Here is a 21,768-nt window from a genome sequence, read left to right on the forward strand (position 1 = left end):
ACTGAAAAGTCGAACCTTTGCCTCAGTCCTGGTTGGAGTTCAGGCTCTGTCAAGCGACATCAATATATATGATTCTACTGATTGATGCTCTTTGTGACCATTCTTCTCACATGGATATAACTAGTTTGCAAATTGGAAGAGAAACTAGGCACTAATTTCTGAACAATATGAACTGTCTTTTCATTGGAATTAGGATGAGATCATTAATTGAGGAAGATGCTGATAGCCAAAATAGCCTCCCTTCTTCCAAATTTAAAGAAGATTTTCTGATATAGGAGTTGAAATGGTTATGGAAAGTTTCCTATGTTTTAGCAAGGAACTGTCCTTGCAGTTTTGAGTTTTCAATTGAACCATGACGTTTTTGAACTACATAAAGGTGGGGTACAGAGCATTAATGTCCCAGGTTGGGATGTGTGCAGAAAAGAAAATCAACATACATTTGACCCATCTGGTGTCAGTACTAGTGACTGCTCAATTATTCCATTGAAGAAGGTAATGAGAAGTTCCCTCAATCTGGTACCTATTCCCTCTTCTTTGCAGTCTACACTATAGTTTTGCACATTGCATCACTTTTGTGCCATGGATGAAACATACAAAAAAAAAGGGTTGCCGTTCAGAGCCTCATTGGTGGGAGTTTTGAATGGACCCCCCACTTTCTGATTGGCCAAAAACGGTCACTGAGTAATCCTTGAAATAGTAAGGTTCAGTACCTCCTGAATACCTTTGTCGTTCTTTTGTCAAGTCAGACAGGTAGGGCTGACCCCCATCTCTGACCCCATCTCTTAGGTGAACTGGGGAGATGTCAGAAGACTGCATGTTGAAATAGCACTTTTAAAATTTGTGTGTCTATATTCTGTAGTTTCACCTTGGATATGTCTTGGATACTAATAGATTTTGGTGTCTGTAAAGCATAAAAATTAGTTCTTTCTTTCTGAGAGACTTTCTGGGATATTTTCTCCCATGAATCAAACCACTTCAAGACTGCACTACCAAACAGAGCTAAGGAATAGGAGGTGAGCCCTTGTCACACGCACACAAAAAGCCACATTCAAGGGGTGCCATATTAAATGGCCTGAAATCAATTTTTCCAGGTGGTGGTAGGGAAACTACTGAAGGCATAGCTCTAGAATCCAAGAAGGTTATGACCTAATAGACACTCAGTTGATTCGAAGAAACATAGGAATCATAAACCTCATTTAACTTATTATAAAATGTTGCTTATTTTTGCTTTTGTTGTAACATGATTTTAATTCAGTTCTCTGTCTTCGATCAGTATCTGTGGAAGCAATAGTTAGATATAAATGACTTCTGTTGTTCATATCTGCACTTGATTGTAGTGAAAGAAAGGTCCATAATGTGCAAAGGAAGAGGAATAAAATGTGACACCCATGCGGTATTGATTGTTTTCCTTATGTGCTTAGTTTATTGTCTCTTTACCCAATATTGCTTCCTAGCAGATAATTTTTAAAGAAGCTTAATTGTTCTCAAGTAGTTTGAGAGCTGGACATCAAATTCAATTAATAGGGTTTTTTCTTTGAAAGGTCTCCATGAGACCAGAAATCATGTTCTGATTGAGGCAATTGAAAAGCATAACGTAACTGATAATTTGAATTATCAATGCTGCTTTTAAGGAAGGAAGACAGGGTTCCTTCTGAGGTTTTAACATAGGCAAACATGATCTACCGGTATAATATTTTCACCCAAGTTTATAGTCCTTTATGCAAGGCAAGCCATGCTGAATTAGATCAGCAACTTATTTTCCGCAGTAAGCTAGCCACATGCCCTGTAAGGCCTAAAAGCAAAGTACAGAGGCCAGTACCTCACACTGCTGCCTTCCTGGAGCCTGTCCTCAAAGGTAAAATGCCTTTGAACTATTATGGTTGCCAACGTCCAGGTGAGGTCTGGATATCTTCCAGAATTACAAAGGCTCATCAGACTACAGAGATCTGTTAACCTGCACAAAATAGCTGCTTTAGAGGTGAAATGTATGGCAATATACCTCCCCCTTCCCATTTTCCACCCCCAAATTTCCATGAATTTCCCAATCCAGTGTTGGCAATCCTATTGAACATTCTGGTTCCAGGCTGTTAGCTATTAATGGATAGATTTATCCTCCATTAATTGCCTAATGCCCCTTTAGAGTGCTGTAAGCCAGTGAGCATTACTACTGTCAGTGACAATAAGTTCCAGAAGTTAATTGGGTTGTATGAAGCAATATTTTTTTCTCTTTCTTAAACCTACTGTCCATAAACTTCAATTGTGTGCTTCAACGTTTACTATTATGGGAGAAGGTGAGAAAGTTCTCTACCCATTTCTCTGTACCATTGTATATACCTACATTATGCCCCATTCGCCATTTCACCCCTAAAATTAAAGCCCCACCCTCATTATCCTTTTCTCACAGGGAAGGAACTCCAGCCTCTTCACCATTTGGGGTATTTTCTAACAGTTTTACATTTATTTGGGGTCAGTTCAACCAGTCCTATCCTCAGCACTCAAAATTGAGCTACACCATAGATTCATACGAAACTTCAGATTGTTTTATTTTCAGTTCTTTCTCAATGAGCTTCAGCATAGACTTCTAACTACCATACACTGGGATGATTTTTTAAAGCTATTCTCTAAGAACCCAGTATCATTTTCTTTGTTATACACTGCCTCCTCAGATCATTATTTATTTAAAGAATCCTTATGGGCTCTTAACCCATTTTGGCTCCCAACAGATTTTTTTTTCTCTAGTTTTCACATACCTTAAGGATAAAACACTGTCCTTCCACAGTTAATGAAACTTTAAATTGGGTTCTCCAAAACTTGGTTTTCTCAGGTGTTTTTGTCGTTGTTGCACTTTGTCCTTAAGGTGTGTAAAACCTTAAAATCCGTTTATCTTCAGAAGCCAGTTCAGGTTTAAAGAGCCCTTATAAAAGATACTAAAGCTACGATAACTTAATACTTACTTTGAACTTCATTTACATATTGTAGCCCTCTCACCTAATATTTAGAGAGACTCTTGGATCTCTGAACATCTTCTGTGTTTATCTACAGATCAGCAGAACAAACTTGTTCCCTGAAAGCCATGCTCTCACAGTACAGAGTCCACACTTTCATGATCTGATCAGCAAACTGATAGATGTGATACTATACAATACAGAAAATGGATCCTAGCTTGTTTGCAATCATGACAATGGAATGCACTATCTCGGAGTGTGGTGGAGTCTCCTTCTTTGGAGGTTTTTAAAGAGAGGCTCGATGGCCATCTGTCAGGAGTGCTTTGATTTTGTGTTCCTTCATTACAGGGGGTTGGACTTGATGGCCCTTGGGGTCTCTTCCAACTCTATGATTCTATGACTGTGGGAATTTGTAAACTCAGTCTAGAGGTTTCAAATGGATATTGAACCATTCTGGACTTTCCAGAAATAAACTTGTTTCATTTACTTTCTCGGGTCAGTCAACCACGCATAAGAAGAAACAAACTGTGTTGTGTCTGTTTCTGGGTGGCGTGATCTGAATTCCCACAGATTTGATATTATTTGATGTCTAAGAATGTTGAACTTTATGGAGAAAAAGAATGTTAACCAATTAATTAGAAACCTATCTGTAAGCCTGTAAAATATAATTTGAGTGTTAGTTTTGATGTAATTCTATAAGGAAGGAGAGAACAATATTCCTCATGTAGTTATCAATAATCTAGAGTTCATTTGCAATTAAAAAACCTGCTGCACCTTATACATGCAAATGCAAGGAGTTATTTACTATTGTACTTGTGCTGGGGCAATATATGTTTATTGCTTATGTTCCCCATCTAAGTCTATTAAAACAGTTTCTTTTGTGTTTCTATCTCAATGTGTTGTAACAACTGAGGAAGTCACTTTGTATGTCCCTTAAATTAGGTTTAAATTAGACAGTTCTGTTCTCTGAGCCAGGTCCTTTGAAGAACATCTATATATATATATATAAAAAGCTAACAGTGTTTTTGTTGATGACAGTATACCTCAGTAACTGCTGGGCCAATTCCTCTGAAAATTCCCAGCCACTATAGTCAGCCAGGCGAGAGTGTTTTTAGATGTTCATATACCTGAAATTTCACACCTGCCCCAGGTAAAACGCCTTTTTCCTGGCGCTCCATGGTGAAGGACATGCAGCTGCCTGTGTGTAACTGTCACCCTTAGAATGTTCGTGCTGCTTAGAATGTTCACTCAGACAGCCAGGGAGAGGGAGGGGTGGCATGCAAGGGAAGAGAAGGAGGGAGAGGAAAGGGACGGAGTGGGAGGCATGCAAGGGAAGAGAAGTGAGAGAGGGGAGACAATGAGGGGTGGCATGCAAGAGAGAGGAGGCAGGGGGCCCAGCATCTTGATATGACCCACCCACCCTAGTGGAGGGAAAGGGAAGGGAAGGGAAGGAGGGGGAGGGGTGGCATGCTAGGGGAGGGAAGAGAGTGAGGGGTGACATGCAAGGGACGGGAGGGAGGGGCCAGGCACCCTAGATTCCCTGAACACTGCGGTTACAGTTAAGAAAACCAGGCACGCATTACTCAGGAGTAAGTTCGGTGCAGCAACCGTGACATACTTTGAATGGCTGCATCGCGCCCCTCAGAGGGTTTCCTCAGAAGCGACAACCATTGCCACCAACCAAATTTACTCCCAGGTAAAGGATCATGACCAGCCAGCCTAGATGTGTGGGAGGTGTGCCTTTCCATTCCCCTCCCCCCCAAGGAATGCAGGCACACACATCAATGACATCACACAGTATCACGCTGCGTATTTGCATGAGCACGTACTGCTGGCCTCTGCAATTGATTTGCTGCTACTGTTCCTTTTCCATTTCACCACAATAAGCCACAGCAACGCATGGCCGGGCCCCTCTAGTATTGTTATAAACATTCAAACAATAAGCAGAAAACCAACTAGGGAGGTATATTCATCACTATGCAAATGCTGGAGGAAGATATAGTGATTGCAGTGATGGTGAATTGTTTGTATTGGTCTTCAGCAATTTGTGCGTGTATGTGTGTGTGTACGTGCACAGGCAGAGGGAATCTAAAAAACTGAGTCAAGTAGAGATGACAAGAGATACTTCTAGAGATAAATGACAAATTAGAAATTAACAAATCAATGAATTTGGATAGTATACACCTAAGAGTTCTTTAAAAAAAATCAAAATGGCTTATCTAACAAAATATTAAAATTCTCACTGTAATTACCCTCACAGATGAAGTATTGGAAAATAGCCAGTTTATTGCTGGCTTTTATAACAGGGATGCAGAAGGGAGTCAAGACATTGCAGGCTGGTTAGCTTGTGTGTTTCACTTAAATTGGTGAATGCATTATTAATTCTAAACTAGAAGAATAGAAGTCTATAGAAGAACAAGCCTTGCTGAGTAAGAGTCAGCTTGGTTTTTGCAAAGAGAACTCCAGTTTCACCAACATTATGTGGTTCTTCTGAATGTCAACCAAAATATGGTTGGTGTAATTTAATAGACATGATACATGAGGATATAGAAAAGGTTTTGGCTGAATTCTAACTCCTATGCCTCTTGCATAAACCTAAAAGACATGGGATAAATATCAAATAGAGCCAAAATGCTAGGCAGTGGTATATAATATCTATTTAATGTGATATCACACATTGTGGTACTGCAGCCCTGAATTTACATAGGAAATGAACCTATTAATTGTTGAGTCATCTGAATGTAATTTGAGTTCTGATGTGGTTCCAGTTCCAGCTGACAGAGAGGCCTAAAACTTATAGAAGGCTGCTACTGATGTTGTTGATATTGGAAATATGTACCTGGTTCCTCCATGATAACATTATAAGTACAGTTACTATGATTTGTAATTCTAGGTTGTCTTAGGGCCACAAGTCTGACCTACTGGCTATTTAAAGCTGAATAAGCTGAATAAAAAGGCTGGTCCTCAGCATGCTGGGAATTAGGTGCTCTTGTCTCCCCCCCCCCCCCCCCGCCCCCAAGTACACACCTTTTCAGCTGCTGAAACAAAATGTTGCCACTTGAAAGGGTATAGAGAGGAGAATATGAGGGCCTTATCCTGTTGTGCTGCAGGCCAATCTGGTCCTCACAGCCTTTTAAGTTTGCCTCATCAGGCTTTAAAATGGTGTTGTCGAACCTGGGTATGCCATCATGTCTAATATGGCCCCGAGTGACTGTTAATCCAGTGCAATCTGAAGACATCCATCACAGTTATTGCCTGCATTCTTGGAAGGTTTCTTCTGGTTTTCTCTGTGTTTGAAAATTTATGTGTATGGTTTTACCTTCTCGCTCATGGAAAAGGCTTTTCAGCCTGGCAGCTATTTGTGTTATACACTCAGATTGTCAGTATTGGAGTAGCTAAAAAAATAATCACTATTTAAAGTTGCTTAACATTTTGAATCTTCCATAAACACACAATTAGTTAATGCATCAGAAAGAACCTTGAATGATAAAATGATTTACAGTCTGATCCTATAAAGTACGAGATTGGTTAAAGAAACGTAATGACAAAGAGTGGGATAGAAATGTCCTAAATAAATAAGCAATTAAGTGAGAATTCAAGGCATTAGAAATGTAGTGGTCTCACTTGAATACCTTAATTGTGAATCTATTTTTTTAAAAGATTGAATGTACCCTGTTTCCCCAAAAATAAGACATCCCCTGAAAATAAGATGTAGTACAGGTTTTGCTGAAGTGCTAAATATAAAGCATCCCCTGAAAGTAAGACGTAGCAAAGTTTTTGTTTGGAAGCATGCCCGTCGACCAGAGCATGCAGCTGTGGAGTGGAAAAATAAGACATAGAGCATCTTTGGGAGCAAAAATTAATATAAGACACTGTCTTATTTTCGGGGAAACACAGTAAGTGTTTTATGTAAACACTCTCTGTATTGTCAAAGGCTTTCACGGCTGGAATCACTGAGGTGCTGTGCAGTTTCTGGACTGTATGGCCGTGTTCTAGCAGCATTCTCTCCTGACTTTTCGCCTGCATCTGTGGCTGGCATTCAGATCCTCTGAAGATGCCAGCCACAGATGCAGGCGAAACATCAGGAGAGAATGCTTCTAGAACACGGCCATACAGCCCGGAAACTGCACAGTACCTCATGTATCTCTCTGTTTCTTGCTTGACCTGCACTAAAGCAAACTTTGTACTATAGGCTTGACCAAAACTGTTAGTTTCACTTCTGAAAATATTGAGTTTCAAGAATGAGCCTTGTGAACCTACGAGGAGGCTAATGATATGTTAACTGTCTATTGAGGAGATCGTTGTGTTCTGTAGGCAATGCTTTGAGAAAAATTCTATTGTTGTATTGTCAAAGGCTTTCACGGCCAGATTCAACTGGTTGTGGTGAGTTTTCCAGGCTGTGTGGCCATGGTCTGGTGGATCTTGTTCCTAACATTTCGTCTGCATCTGTGACTGGCATCTTCAGAGGTATATCACAGAGGTAAGTAACAGTGTGTAACAGACTTCCCTCTGTGATACACCTCTAAAGATGCCAGCCACAGATGCAGGCGAAAAGTTAGGAATAAGATCCACCAGACCATGGCCACACAGCCCGGAAAACCCACCGGGCTGTTGTAATTCACTAATAAATTATTATGAAAAGTCCACCAAACATCTGTTGATTAATGTTGGTAAAGATGCTTGATATGGGAAACCCATATTGAAATCAATTGGCTAAGAAGGCTGTTACTTTGCTTAGGAAGGCACTGTCAAGTTCCTAAGTACTTAGTTCAGATAAGTTTCTGTAATATGCCTGGGAAACCTATTCCCACACTTGAAATAGACATGACACTTCAGATCTCCTAACTATGGTTAGGGTAGGAGTATGGGAGACAGCTTATAACGAACCACAGAACACAGCCCTTTGGGGATAGGGCGGTATATTAAATCAAATAATAAATAAATAAATAAATTCCTGTGCCAGTGTTGATGCTCACAATTATTAGCTTTAACTAGTGGGGCCCGGCCACGCGTTGCTGTGGCAATTGTCCTTCTCATCACAGTCCGCAACACACACAGATGTCCATGCAGGTCCAATGATCCCCAGCATAGCCTTTTGGGAGCAGCAGTGGTATAGTGGCTAGGAGCAGGTGCACTCTGATCTGGAAGAACTGGGTTTGATTTCCAGCTCTGCAGCTTGAGTTGTGGAGGCTTATCTGGGGAATTCAGATTAGCCTGTGCACTCCCACATACACCAGCTGTGTGACCTTGGGATAGTCACAGATTTTCGGAGCTCTCTCAGCACCACCCACCTCACAGGGTGTTTGTTGTGAGGGGTGAAGGGCAAGGAGGTTGTAAGCCCCTTTGAATCTCCTGCAGGAGAGAAAGGGGGATATAAATCCAAGCTCCTCCTCCTCCTTTTCCTCCTCCTCCTCCTCCTCTTCTTCTTTTGGGGTGGTCAAATGGAATCCCTCTTTCCCTTTTCAATTCACATTATTATATGGTGCTGTCTTGGTTTTTAGTATAAGGTAACCCTTTCCATTCCACAACGGAACTGTCCAGAGTGGGAATCCCGCTGTCCAGGAGGCTGGTTGACACGCACAGTCCTGGCTTGGGTAGGGCAGAGCTGGGGCAAGGAGGCTATCCCAGTCAGGCAGCAGAGGCAGGTGGTGAGGCGCTCAGATCGAGGCCAGCTCCCTGGGTTTTTAAAGGGCTATGTTCAAAAGAAGCAAGAGGCAGTGAGTGTTGGATTCGGCCTCCCACCCTGTGGGATTTTCTACTTAGAAGAAAAAAGGCAAACTCCAGTTTGCTTCTAGTAAAAAGAGAGCTTAATAATAAGGCGGAATCATGGGTGAGAGTAAAAGAGGGTAAGTGGTGGTTGGATGTGAGGGAGGGCAGAGTGAGGTGTGTGAGGATGAGCTGGGTGTGGATGAGAGTATGTGTGTCGTGTGATAGTAGTGGGTGAGGCACAGAGAGTGAAAGTTACCTGCATTTGTGTGTGGGGGGGGACTCCACCTGATGTCTCACATGGCAAAGTGTGTATGTGTTTCATTTCCACTCGTATTACCTAACAATATTACCTATTTACTGTTTTTACTGCTCGTCTCTGCCCATCTGCACGAGCATTCTAAGCCCTCATACCAAGCCCTCAGGCCACAGACAGACAGGCTGCACGAACATTCCAAGAGTGACAGTTAAACACAGCCAGGTTCATGGCCTGGTGCGCCAGGAAAAAGATGTTTTACCTGGCTCAGGTATGGACTTTTGGCAATTTGAAGGTCTGATTACCTGCCCGCAACAGGGAGGGACGTCATGTGAAAATTTGGGGGCAATCCGTCCAGCCGTTTCGGCGTTAGGGGGTCACCAACAAACGGATGGTTAGCTTTTTATATATATAGATTAGGATTCGCAAAGCAGCACTGGCTCCATAGCACAGTTTCTATCTCCTAATCAAGGATAATTTTGAAGTGTTATATCTGTACCACATCTTATTTGGTATCTCTTCTAATCTTTGGAAGAATCACTATGATAATAAATGAAAAGCATATTTTACTAGGGAAATTAATGGTAATTTTAATTCTAAAGACAAGGACTCTGAAATTTGGAAGAGGGCTTAACTAGCGTTCATTATGGGGTTCCAGGAGATGCAAAATAACTGATGTTCCTGGTAGAGGCGTAGCTCCAAGGGGATCGGAGGTGCAGAACACACTGGGCACGCTCCCCTTTGGGGGTGTGGCAGGGCGTGGCGGGGGCATGGTAGGGGCGGTCCAGGGCGGGGGCAGGGGCAGAGGACGCACCAGTGTACTGGGCACTTTCCCCCCGTGCTACGCCTCTGGTCCCTGGTTCTGTTGTTATCAGATTCATATCCCTTTTTGGTATATAGTGTCTTTACTATAGCTTCCATTAAATACAGTGACTGCCCAAAAGATACTACATAAATTAGTAGGCATGAAAATCTGTTTCAGCATAATTATATCCAGTTCTTCATTGAAGTTAATGTTCTCTGAAGCTTCATTAAAAGAAATATGTGAAGATTAGAAAATATTTTAATATCTGAAACAGTTTTTTTCCATTAAGATGGTACAGAGATGGGAAGCTTGTACTTTATTTATAGCTACTGTTTGAAAAATGGTAGAGGCTTTAGTTAGTATTCTCCATCTCTATCTGCATGAAGGCACAATGCATTTCAGTTCACGAGACAGAAGAGAATGCTTTATCTCGTGATGCCCTCTAATACCTAGATGTTATTTCATCTAGATTTATGACGAAAGTAAAGCCTCGCTGGAACTTGATCACTTTTATCTTTCAATTTAAAATCAAGTGCATAACACTTTTGCTGAAGGAGGGCAAGCCAGCCATTTATTTAGTTTGTAGTTGACCTAGTTGTAATCTTAAATTTTTACAGTAGCTGATGTCAGCTGGATATAAGGAAGAAATCCTTAGACAAACGTTTGAAGTGTTACAGCCTTTATGGTAGGAAGTTTCAAATTTATAAAAACAATTGGAGCGTGTTTATTTTTACTGTCATGCTTAATTTCTGCTACTGTTAACAATTTTGAAACCAGCAACTGATAATCAAACATGTATTTTTCTGGCATATTTTGAAAATCTAAAGGTTACATCCTAAGCATGTTTAACCAGGAAGTAGGTCTTACTGAATTCAGTGGGATGTATTACTAAATAAACATATGTAAGATCATACCTGACCCTGCAAACCAGTGCTGTGAATAAAACAATATATGTCTTCATAGCACTAACTTTGGCTTTATATTAGCCCACAGGTTTCAGGGCATATGAAGAAACAGGATTTGGTATTAAGGGTTGGCGAATTCTATCTGGTGTGGTGGGATGGAGGAAAGGAGAGGGCTGGCCATGAAAAGTTGGTCTTGTTCATGCCAGATCAGCCAGTTCTTAGTGTTACCCTCTACATAGATCAATAACATATTGAAGGTTAAAAAGGTGGCATTAAAGCCATTTGAGTTCCCTTCACATTAATCCTAGGCTACCCCGTTTACTAAGCAATTTCCTTATCCTTATGCTTGATGCCAGAGTTAGCTGTGTCACAAAAACTCCAATTTTAATTGTCTTAGATGGTTCTTAAGATGTGATTTTATTAGTATGTTTTAATTTGTAATCTGCCTTTGGTGATCCATATGTGGGCAGAAAGGTGGGTGTAAATTTAGTACAATAAATAAAGCCAACCAATATTATCTGTATGTTACTCCATTTTTTAATCAAACCTTTCGTCCAAGGATATAAGGGCAGTCTGCTTCGTACAGTCTTCCTGCTTTGTATAGCATTCTGTCTTTTTAGGAACTTTGTCAACAAAGTTCCACAATCATATATAGGCAAGAACTAGGCAAGAACCCCTAACTATGCTCTGCAATGCAGTTTTAAGTTCTTCAAATAAGCTCCTTCAAATAAACCTGATTCAATTAAAATCTTTTATTGTGGTAGTGTGCCATCTAGCAGGAAAGAAATTGGAGATAAATTAAAAGTTCACACAATCTGTTCCACAATTACCACTGATGTTGAAAATTCTTGTGTGTGATCACAAATTTGCCAGGCAGGCTGAATAGCAGTATTTCTTCCCATTCTCTGGTGAAGTGCTATTGTTGAAGCAGACAGAAACAACATTTGTCTATCAAAAGAAAAAAAAAACCCTAGACGTTTTGTATATATCTAAACCTTGTAGGAAATTCTGAATCTTAGCTTTTCCAAAAGTGCTGTGATTTAAACTGCTTGGACTTTGACATTACTTGTGTTGTGTTCTGACTTGGTCATATTCTGTTTTGGGGGTTATTTGTTTTAACCAAATCAGACTATGATGGTATAATGCATGTGTCGCTATGTGGATTAAACCAATTTCCAGGGGGGCTCCATGAGATATTGAGAGTACAGCATGGTGAGCTAGAGGGGAGTTGATGCTCAAGCCTCCCTGTTACCCGTTTTTTATGTCTAGTCCCCACCCCATCAGACTCCAAATATTCTCTACTCAACACAAAACAGCTGAGGAGAAGGCATTTCAGAAGGGCCTGGATTCAGTATTCCCTTTCTGCCCACCCATGCTGCCTCTTATATATTGGCACAGCTTTCATTGTAACACACAAGTTGTGACACCAGAACATCTAGTTTGGCCCTAAGGCATTTGTTCTGATTATTTCAAACAGAGCGTAACATTTTGAGAAGGTGATCATCACAACACGAACACCTACGAGCATAATTAATAGCTTCGGCTTCTGGAGCTGTCAGTCAAGCACTTTCCTCAGTGGTCCAAAAACTCACACTCATGACCAGGCATAAGCAAACATTTTACCTGCATGATGTATTTAACCTCCAGCCCAGGAAACAAGAGATGTTTTTCTTTTGAACAGGCATCTTGTGAAATGAGCTCCAGACTAGTCTCCTGTTTTCATTACAGCATGTGGTTTATTAAAGCTACTGCACTGTACTTTCTGTCTGGTTTTATATTTGGCAAAATTACCCTTCACGTAGATAGTTTTTTTTAACCTTTTAAACTAGTTTTTATAGCAGACACTGCTGCATTCATTCAAGATTGAACTCACTTCCGTGAAATGTTAGCCTAGTTTGGTCCCTCTTCATGAAAACCATAAAAATTTGGATTGTGTTTAGATGTTTTACGTGACTCAAAATAAATGGTTGTCTAAGCAATCCACGTCATAATTTGGGAGGCTCCACTTTTGTTGCCCACTCTCATAAATTCCTTTTCTCTCTGCACAGCTGTAGCCATTGCCCTTTCCATGTACTGCTAAAGAAACTGGTATTGCCGAACTTGACCATGTGAGTTATTAATGATAGTTGTTCAAACATTGCAGGATACTTCAACATCATTATTTATACCTTCCTGCTTTCTGTGTAATTAATTTATGTGTAGGGAGAGTGGAGAAGGTGATTTTAAAACTGTTCAGTCTGGGCCTTGATGCTATGCAAACGTGCATCACAGTGGTAGGTGATTACATTCACAGTGGGCCAACCATAGAGATGATGAGACAATTCACTTTTGCTGTGTTCTTGGGCTGTAGCCCTTGATTGTTCCTGGATAACATCCAGTCATTTCCTGTGTATATAAATAGTCTCCCCACAGCTGTCCTCTTAGAAACAGTCCCTTTTATTTTCCCAGAAGTGAATGTTTCTATCTTAGCTACAAGTCATTGTTGAGTTTTCCTTTACATCCATGCAACTAATGTGTTGGTCTAGGCTAGAGCTTTTAACTTTAGCTAGTCAGCCCAGAAGTGATATTGAAGGAGGACATATGCAACTCACAAGCCGCTAGAAGTTGCCAATTGCTGGTGGTTATTGTACTAGTATGAAGTTAGCATTTTGGGATCCTTAAAAAGCTGCTGTTGGGCACTGTTTCCCTCGTCTCTATTTACAGTGTTTTGTTAAATTACCACATTGTCAGAAGACAAAACAAAAAAGATAGTCATGCAATCAATACACTAAAATGCAGTGTGGTCTTGCTAAGTTGGTTTCTGTGCACCCTCTTTAGTTGAGGCAAAATTCATTCTTGTCCTATTGTTCCAGTAAGATTGAGGGTATGTGTCTGCCCCTTGCTGCAAAGGTAACAAATGAATATGGTGGATTCAGGTAGTACTATCAGTTCTTTAAATTCTTCCCTTATTTTAAGTAGAGCATTGAACCTGCTGGTGAAGATGTTGTGATCTATCCTTTGAATATTATGATGATGATGATGATGATTACTATTATCATCATTAATCATTATTATAATGTCTTAGCCAGTGCAGATTTTATTGCCGATATGTTAGTGTATTAGTGCTTTATAAACGACACTGCACATTAAAGGGCAGATTTTTTTTTCATAATCCACATGTTCTCAAACACATCCTACAGTTAACTATAATTATGCACTAAAATAAAGCAAATATGAGGCATCCTCAGTAAATACACCATACAAGGAGTTTTCAGTCCAATGTAAGCATTTGAAATCTGTGATTTTCCCAATAGTGTGTTTTCATGTCTTTCTCTGTTGTTGCATTAATTTTCCTAGTGTTAACACAGTTATATAACATGTAGTAATTTTAACCAAAAAACCCCCATCATTTAATTACAGTGAAAGTTCAGAAAGATGAATGGATGACAAATTAATAATTTACCATCTTTGCATAATACTGTAGGGCATACCATTGGAACGATTGATGACTATAGCAGTTAACAAATTTTAGAAGCCTCCATTACCTTTTCATTTTCAGACGGTTGTGAAACTGATTACAATAAGCTTTGTGGAAGATCTCAGTTGAGGGAACTAATTACTTGTGCTGATTCCCATACTGATGAATAGACTCTAATTGTATCCTTCCCTGTAAGATTGAGAAACAGATTCCGATTTCACAACTGTATCCTAGTTGATATTTTATTGTAATTTTAACTAATAAATGAAGGAAGGCAGAATGATGAAGTGACTATCTATGCTCTATGGCTATCAAAGGCATACACATAGCAGGCTTGTGTTCTGTCTTCGGGGGTGGTGAGGGTGGTAATCAGTAATGGAGAATTTTAAGTTATTAATCATGCTGTGAGCAAATGTAGGGGTTTCTTCTGATGTATATAACACTTCCAGATAACTTTCATGGAATTACTTGGAAAATAAAGTCTTTCAAGTCTTGTTTGTTTGTTTTCCAACTGTATATTGTCTAAGACTGTAATTTACCCTTTGACAAGAAACGTTTTGTCTTTTAGGTGTCTAAATAAAGAGGGAAGACCCCAGCAGTATTGTGTGTTCATAATAATGTCTAATCTATAAATTAATCAGAGCTGCTAATTTGTCAGAGCTGACTGATATACAGTGATTATTAGCTGATGTAAGAGAAAATAGGTTATAATTTCTAGTTTTGGTTTAGTAGTCATAAAAACATTCTTTTATAAATAAAATTATAACTTTGTAATGTAAGCATGCAAATTGGTTGTAGATCTCTCGTAACAATCTCTTTGTAGGCTTTGTTTTTTTATTATATAACGTGCAGATACGTGTGTGCGTGCATAAATTGTGAATGTAAGAATGCACACCTGAGTTGGTTGCCTTTGCAGTTTTTAATGATTAATATACAGTTTTACAGCACACTTATTCATGATAATCTAACAAGATAGTATCTGACATTTATATATGACCATATAAAAAAGATATATACATATTTGAATAATACAATGTGGAAAATAACAAATGTGATTAAAAGCTTTTTTCTAAATGTAAATTTTAAAATGGCTTCAATATTGCACAGTATAGCATAGTAGTTGTTAATTAAATGCAAAAATGCAGCTGCATAAAAAAGAAATCCAATCTGAATTGTTTGAAAATAGATTGCTATTTCACTCTCCTGGTGTAGTTTGTTTAAAAACAGAAAATGAAAACGAAATATATTTTCTTGTGTTGTTCTAAGCCTCAGGGGCTAAATGTAATGAATATTTTAAGAGATTATTTTAATTAAATTCCTGCACATCTAAACAGAGTAATATTTTATTATCACATACATAATCATATAACAGAAGTATTCATTACAGTTAACACTTTCTCTACCAAGAATTCATGTGTGATTTACTGACCTTGTGCAAAAAGGCACAAATTAGGAAGAAAAATGAAGGGGGACAGACTTTGATTAATATAGGTAATGCTATACCATATTTATAATAGCCTTTTCCCTATTCTGGTTTATAAATGCAGTCACTGAGAAAGGTGCCCTGCTGAGGCTGAAATGAGGCTGAAATCGGAGCACATGCCACTAGAGTGTGGGGAAACTGATCACACTGTCAGCAATTCATTTCAAAATGATGTATTTAGTGCTCATTTCACCTTCCAAGAAAAAAAAAGAGAAAGGAGTTCCTCAGACTGGAAGGTGATATTGTTATTTTCAAGGACATACCTAAGTTAAAGATTGTAGAAAAAGGTTTGGGTGCTATTTTTTTTAAGGCCTAGAGCAAACAAGGAAAGCTTTATGCAGAAATTCAGTGCTACCATGCTGTTTGATAATTGCTAACATATGTGGCTCCCTCCTGTTTCCATTGTAGAAGTCGTCCCTCGTGGAGTTCTGACTCTTGACTACCTGGGAAGATGACTCTTGCGTATGGCCGTGGCTTAATGCATTTGTCGCTGTGAACCTCCTTGGATCGACACATCCTGAAGCAACGTTAAAAGCAGCCATAGAACATGGTCAGTGTAAAATCTGCTTCTTGCCAGCAGCAGCAGGTACAATGTATGGCAATGACGGTTCGAGCTTCATTTGTCTGAGAGGATGTGAAACTGTTCACATTCAAAAGTCTGTCCCTTGCATTTCAGACCTGTGCATTTAAAGACCTAATTATACCCTAATGGCATTTGACTGTGAGCTTTTTGCATAGAGCATTGAACTTGCCAATGATTACAGACAAAGGTAGAAGATTCCTTTATTCCTTTGGTATAGTTTTGTGGTAAATTACATATATATGTTATAATAACATGGCAAGAGTGTTTTTCCTGTGAGAAAACCTTAGTGATTATTTTAAGTAGCTTCAGTTTAAATGGAAAACTGCGTACAAACCTAACTATATTGTCAGGAATTCTGTTTCAGTTCTCCTGAATTTTTTTAAATCTAGGAGGTGATACAGAGCACAGTGTCCTCTGCTAATATGAGAACTAAATTCTATGAGCATTTTTCCCTTTTTTGTTATATAATACATTAACATCATCAAAACAGCAATATATTTTCTAATTTAAAGTTGTAAAGCACCATGTGTTCAGTAAGCAATCGTTTTTAATGGCTTTAAAGTTCGGCTTTGTCATGTGTTAAGGTTTTCCTGGGAGCTAAATGGGGAATAACATAACAAATGCCATTGAAATTAGTTTAAAACTGATATTAATTTTGCTGTTAATAATAATATTTCACTTGAGAAATTGACGTTTCATGAAACCAGGTACAAATTAGTAAATTCATTTCTGCCGTTTTGGTAAGCAGTTCATGGCTATTGGAAATTATGATAGCATTGTATGACTGTTCATAATTAAAAAATTTCATCTGAGCCAAGCACCTTAACCTCTTGGAGCTACCTATGAACATCCATTTCTAGAGGAAAACATCTTCAGTATGTCAGCCACTATAATGCCACATGTGACAGAAGTCCTTTAAAACAAATAACCATAGAAAGAACAATCAATAATATGAGGTAAGTGCAATAATAGTCTATAATCCTCACATCTTTAGCCAAAGGACAGAAAAAAGGATGAGATGTAGGCTTAATTTCTGCTTTGGGATTTCTTGCCAACTTTTGCTCTGTATATGCAGAAAGGGTTTTGCACAGACTAATCCTGCTTGACCATTCTGTAAAACTGACACTCAGTTACATTCCTTATGCTTGCCGTAATGAACTGTAACATTAACTTACATCAATAGTGTCTCTTCACAGTCTACTGATTGGAAATTTTAACGTGCATCTACTGTACATTTTATGGGACAAAAGATTTGAATCATCTTTATAGAAATAAATGCACTGTGTGATCTTATAGCAGTACTATTAAATAATAAACATTTATGTTTTGTAGAACACCATAATATTTTTTTTGCAGACTGCTTTAAGCACAAAGATTTAATTACAGATTGCCGCAACTGGAAGCAGGAAACTATTTTACTAGAATTTTTATTATGTGTGAATTTTTTACACCTTTTTTTAGTTCTATGGAATAATACTGATGATCTTAAACAGAGCCAATAATTCTTGTATTTTTGACTGAAATTATTTTATAAATTTGTCAAATTGACCTCCCCAGTTAAAATACAGTTAAAATAATTTGCCTTGGAGAGGGGAATGACATTATGTACTAGAATATGCAAAGCAGCACAACAATCTTATACTGCTCATTTGATCTGTCCTCCATATTAACGCAATCTTCAAGATTCATGAAAAGATCATTCCTGAGGCAAATATTTCTGTATTTGCATTTGTATCTTCTCCTAAAAATGGGGATTATGTTAAATAACAGCAAGCTATTGTTAAAATAAAAAAGCAAGAAATGTAGCTCAACAGCTCCAGAATAAGTAAATGGCTTACATTCAAGGGTGGACTAGCCATTATGGTGGGCTGATGGTCTCCCCAAAACTTGGGTCAAGCCAGCCCAGTGGCAGAAGGGCAGTTCATGGTGCCTGCTGTGCGATCCTAAGAACACTTTTAGAGGAGAAAGCCCCATTGAGTAGGCTTAGAGTAGGATTCTGAGTCAATCTGCTTAGGATGTCGCTGTTAGAGGGTTTGTTCACTTCTTAATATCAGACTCCTCTTCTCTCTCACAAGCATTTTTTTTAGATTAGACTCCAATAGCATTTTTGCTTTGAATAATGTTTTTAGGGGAACGGTCCATATTACCCATAAAACCTAGCATTTTGACCTCTCACATCTAAACATTCTTATCCTATGTACAGACATACCTAACAAGTACATGTCCTGTTTTTTTTAATAATTTGAAAACGTTCTGTACCAGTTATTTATACTCCATTCCACAATCCATTTATGACAATTGGATTCAAGTCAATTCTGACCCATTTTGCTCAATTGAACTGCATTGTTTTAATTCCAAGTGTTTTCACTTAGCTGGGATGTATATCAGACTGATAATCGTCCTTGTGCAGCATGCATGGTTTGTTACATTGACAAAGAGTTCCTTTTCTTTCCAAATTTTGCTTATTTTAGAGTGTGTGTCTGTGTGTGTATTTTTCCTTTTTCACTTGCTTCAACTTAGAATCATCTATTGGGAGAAGGTGAGAGAAGAACTGGGGTTTACAGTGTAAACAGCAATAAGAAAAATTGTAAATGCTGTTTGCCTTAGAATTGTCATAGCAATTAAATACCACTATTGTTGTAGATTGTGACAGTATTGAGCATTCACAATATGCATACTATTCAAACAAAAAGAAAGACTATGTGCAGCCCTATTTCCATTTGATACATTTGGAGATTAATTTAAAATGCTAATTAATGTAGGGAAGTTTCCCCCATAGCTCCTACCTTAGAAAACATAGACAGTGAGAACTTTCAATCAGAAGTGGTAGAGATCAAAAAACAATTTGAAACCAAGATATGGTATAGTAAGGCCTAGAGAGAGAAACAGCAAAACTCAGCTCCATTTACGCATTTCAGTAGCCATCTCGCTTAGGGATTGATTTGATTTGAAGAAGAGCCTCTGGTGCAGTGGTGGCAGAATAAATACCTGAAGACTAATGTTCTCTGTTCAGACAATCAATATCAGCCCCATGACTATACTTCTGGCTACCTTCTAGTTAAAAACATTTTTTTTTAATTCTGACAATTTAATTGCCCTTACCGAGCACACATTAAATTGCCTGGGAAAAAAGAACTGTAGATTTTTCAGAGTGGAGGAAAAGAGGTAAGACCGGAAGTGGTTATTTGTAAAAGTCAGTGTAAAAACTGTACTGTTCTCTAATTTTTGCCTTTGCTACTGAATAAAAGTAAACTCCCATGGAAAGTGTGTTAAATTCAGTGTGCTTTGTCGAAATCTGCAGCACCCTGTAAAAAAGAAGTGTTTTATCTATTCTACTCTCACCATTTATCCAGTCTAATAGATACATTCTTAATGAATAGTTGTGAGAGCAAAGATGAGATTTGTTCTAACTCATTTCAAAACTAAGAATTGAGGGATTTGGCTAATATGAATCATTTAAGTACATCTGACAACAAAACTGCAGTGTATTCTTTATATAGCTCTCTCTTTCCCACAAACATCTTAACATTTCACTAGTGTGTTTTATGAGTGTTGATGGAAACTTTATGTATTTGTTTCATCCTGCTGTCAGGATATGGGCTTTTTTGCATTTTTTATCTTGACAATAACAACTTGTTAGGATCACCCATGCAGGAGCCCTCTAACTGGAACCTTCTTGAAGACCACAGATGTCCTTTGTGCTAAACATCTTCATCAACCCTTACCTTGCCTGCTTTTCTCCTACATGATTGAGCAGGGGCTGTGGCTCAGTGGCAAAGCATCTCCCATTAAAAGGTACCGTTGGTAGGCAATGTGGAAGACCTCTGCCTTAGATATGGTAGAGCTATTCCCAGTCTGAATAGACCATTCTGACTTTGATAGACCAAGGTAATAAGGACCAATATAAGGCAGCCTCATGTCTACATGTGGGCACATTTCCTTCCCTGCTTTACATATCAATATCTTGTCGTCAGTCTTTGGAAAACAAAGACCATTAAATGGAGCACAGACTGAGTACCTTGTCTCAGTTCTCTCTGTTTCTTTTTTAACTGTCTATTCCTGGTTTATTGGATCACTAAACTTGTTACTTACTGACCTCTGATTTACTCCACCTGTTTGGAGTTCCTGAATAGAATCAGCTTGTCTTGGTTCAGTCTTTCTCATTCCTGAATAAGATAACCTCAGTCTCATTCCTCATTTGGCATGACCAGCACAAGCAGTTCAGTCTGTTTTCTAGCCTGACCACTAGGAGCCCTGATTGTTCAAGGAATATTGCTATTTGAACACATAGAGCTGCCTTATGGCACATCAGAGCATTGGTTCATCAAGGTTAGTGCTGGCTACTCAGTAAGGTGGCATCTTTCCAGGGTCTCAGGTAAGCACTTTTATATCCCTTCAGCGGGATATACTGTGCATTGAACCTGGGATTTTCTACAAGCATGGCAGATCCTCTGCCACTGAACCATAGCCGCATTTCTGTCTACCTGTAATACTTTTTCAAAACACAACTGTTAACAACATCAGTAGTTAATATTTATGTCAGAAAAGGAACTAGGAAACATTTTGCTGAGAATAAACATGAAGGGAAAACACCAGGCAGGTGTTTCATTAGGTTCACCTATATTGGGAGTTCTCAAACTGGAACCTTCCTGGATTCTGCATAATTGTTGAGCAAAACTGAAGGAAGAAAAAGATTTATAAAAAGATAGCAAGAGTGGGTAAATTATGAGGGAGTGTTGCAGGCAAAGGGAGGCTCTAATGGATCAAGAAAGCCTTCAGACCAGTGGGTTTTGTGGAGATTTTGAAGGAGAAGAGGATGCTGGGTGATGACTTTAGTACAAAGGAAGCACATTCCAGATGTCAGGACGGGGATGAATAAAAAACATGGGGCTGGTAGTGAATGAGATTGTGCAGAATGGGATGTAGAATAAGAGAAATGACTGAGGAAATAACAACTGCAATGTAGCAAATCATTAAACTGGCCTAACTTATTGATGTCAGTGAGATAAGCATATGCTGTGAATTCTGTGTCTGAATTATAGATCTTAGATGGAGAATATAGAATTAAAGGTACTCTGAAATATTTCACCTGATGAATAATGCACAGAATGGGTTATGTCCAACCAGTTTTTCATTGATAAAAAAGGAGGGTGGGGCTTCCTTTGATCACCAATAGGGCAGTGCTGAGGACCATGGAACCTGCATGGACAAAACCCACATAGAACAAATTCTGCAGTAACAAGCAGAAATTGAGGGTGACTTAACTGAAAAGTTTACTGCATCCAACCAACTCCAAATGACCTTGACTTCAGCAGCAGTATTTTGATCAACAAAATTAATCTCAGGGTTTTTTAAAAGGAGGAAATTCTATTTTATTTACTTTTTGAAAGGATTTAACTCTTAGGAAGTGATTTAATGTGAATTTCTTTGTGAAAGTTTCAGAATACTAAACTCTGTTGATTCCAATCAGATGTACCAAGTTATATTTTTGATGGTGCAACTAGTGTTTTAAATGGTATAGGCTTTCACATGTTTAACATCAAGAATAGCGAAAAAAACAGCAGTTATACATATGAAGGAGTTCCTTTATAAGGCTGAGCACTAGCAGATACTTTCAGAACAACAACA

General features: G+C 38.7%; 1 protein-coding gene across 1 annotated transcript in view; it reads left to right on the forward strand.

Moving 5' to 3' along the window:
- LRBA (LPS responsive beige-like anchor protein) overlaps positions 1–21,768 on the forward strand; it is a 452,503-nt gene that overhangs the window by 236,757 nt on the left and 193,978 nt on the right. Inside the window, 2 exon segments of the mRNA XM_048509137.1 lie at positions 4,660–4,672; positions 15,984–16,107. Coding sequence (XP_048365094.1) covers positions 4,660–4,672; positions 15,984–16,107 — 137 coding nt within the window.

Source organism: Sphaerodactylus townsendi, linkage group LG10 (assembly GCF_021028975.2).
Source record: "Sphaerodactylus townsendi isolate TG3544 linkage group LG10, MPM_Stown_v2.3, whole genome shotgun sequence".
NCBI lineage: Eukaryota > Metazoa > Chordata > Lepidosauria > Squamata > Sphaerodactylidae > Sphaerodactylus > Sphaerodactylus townsendi.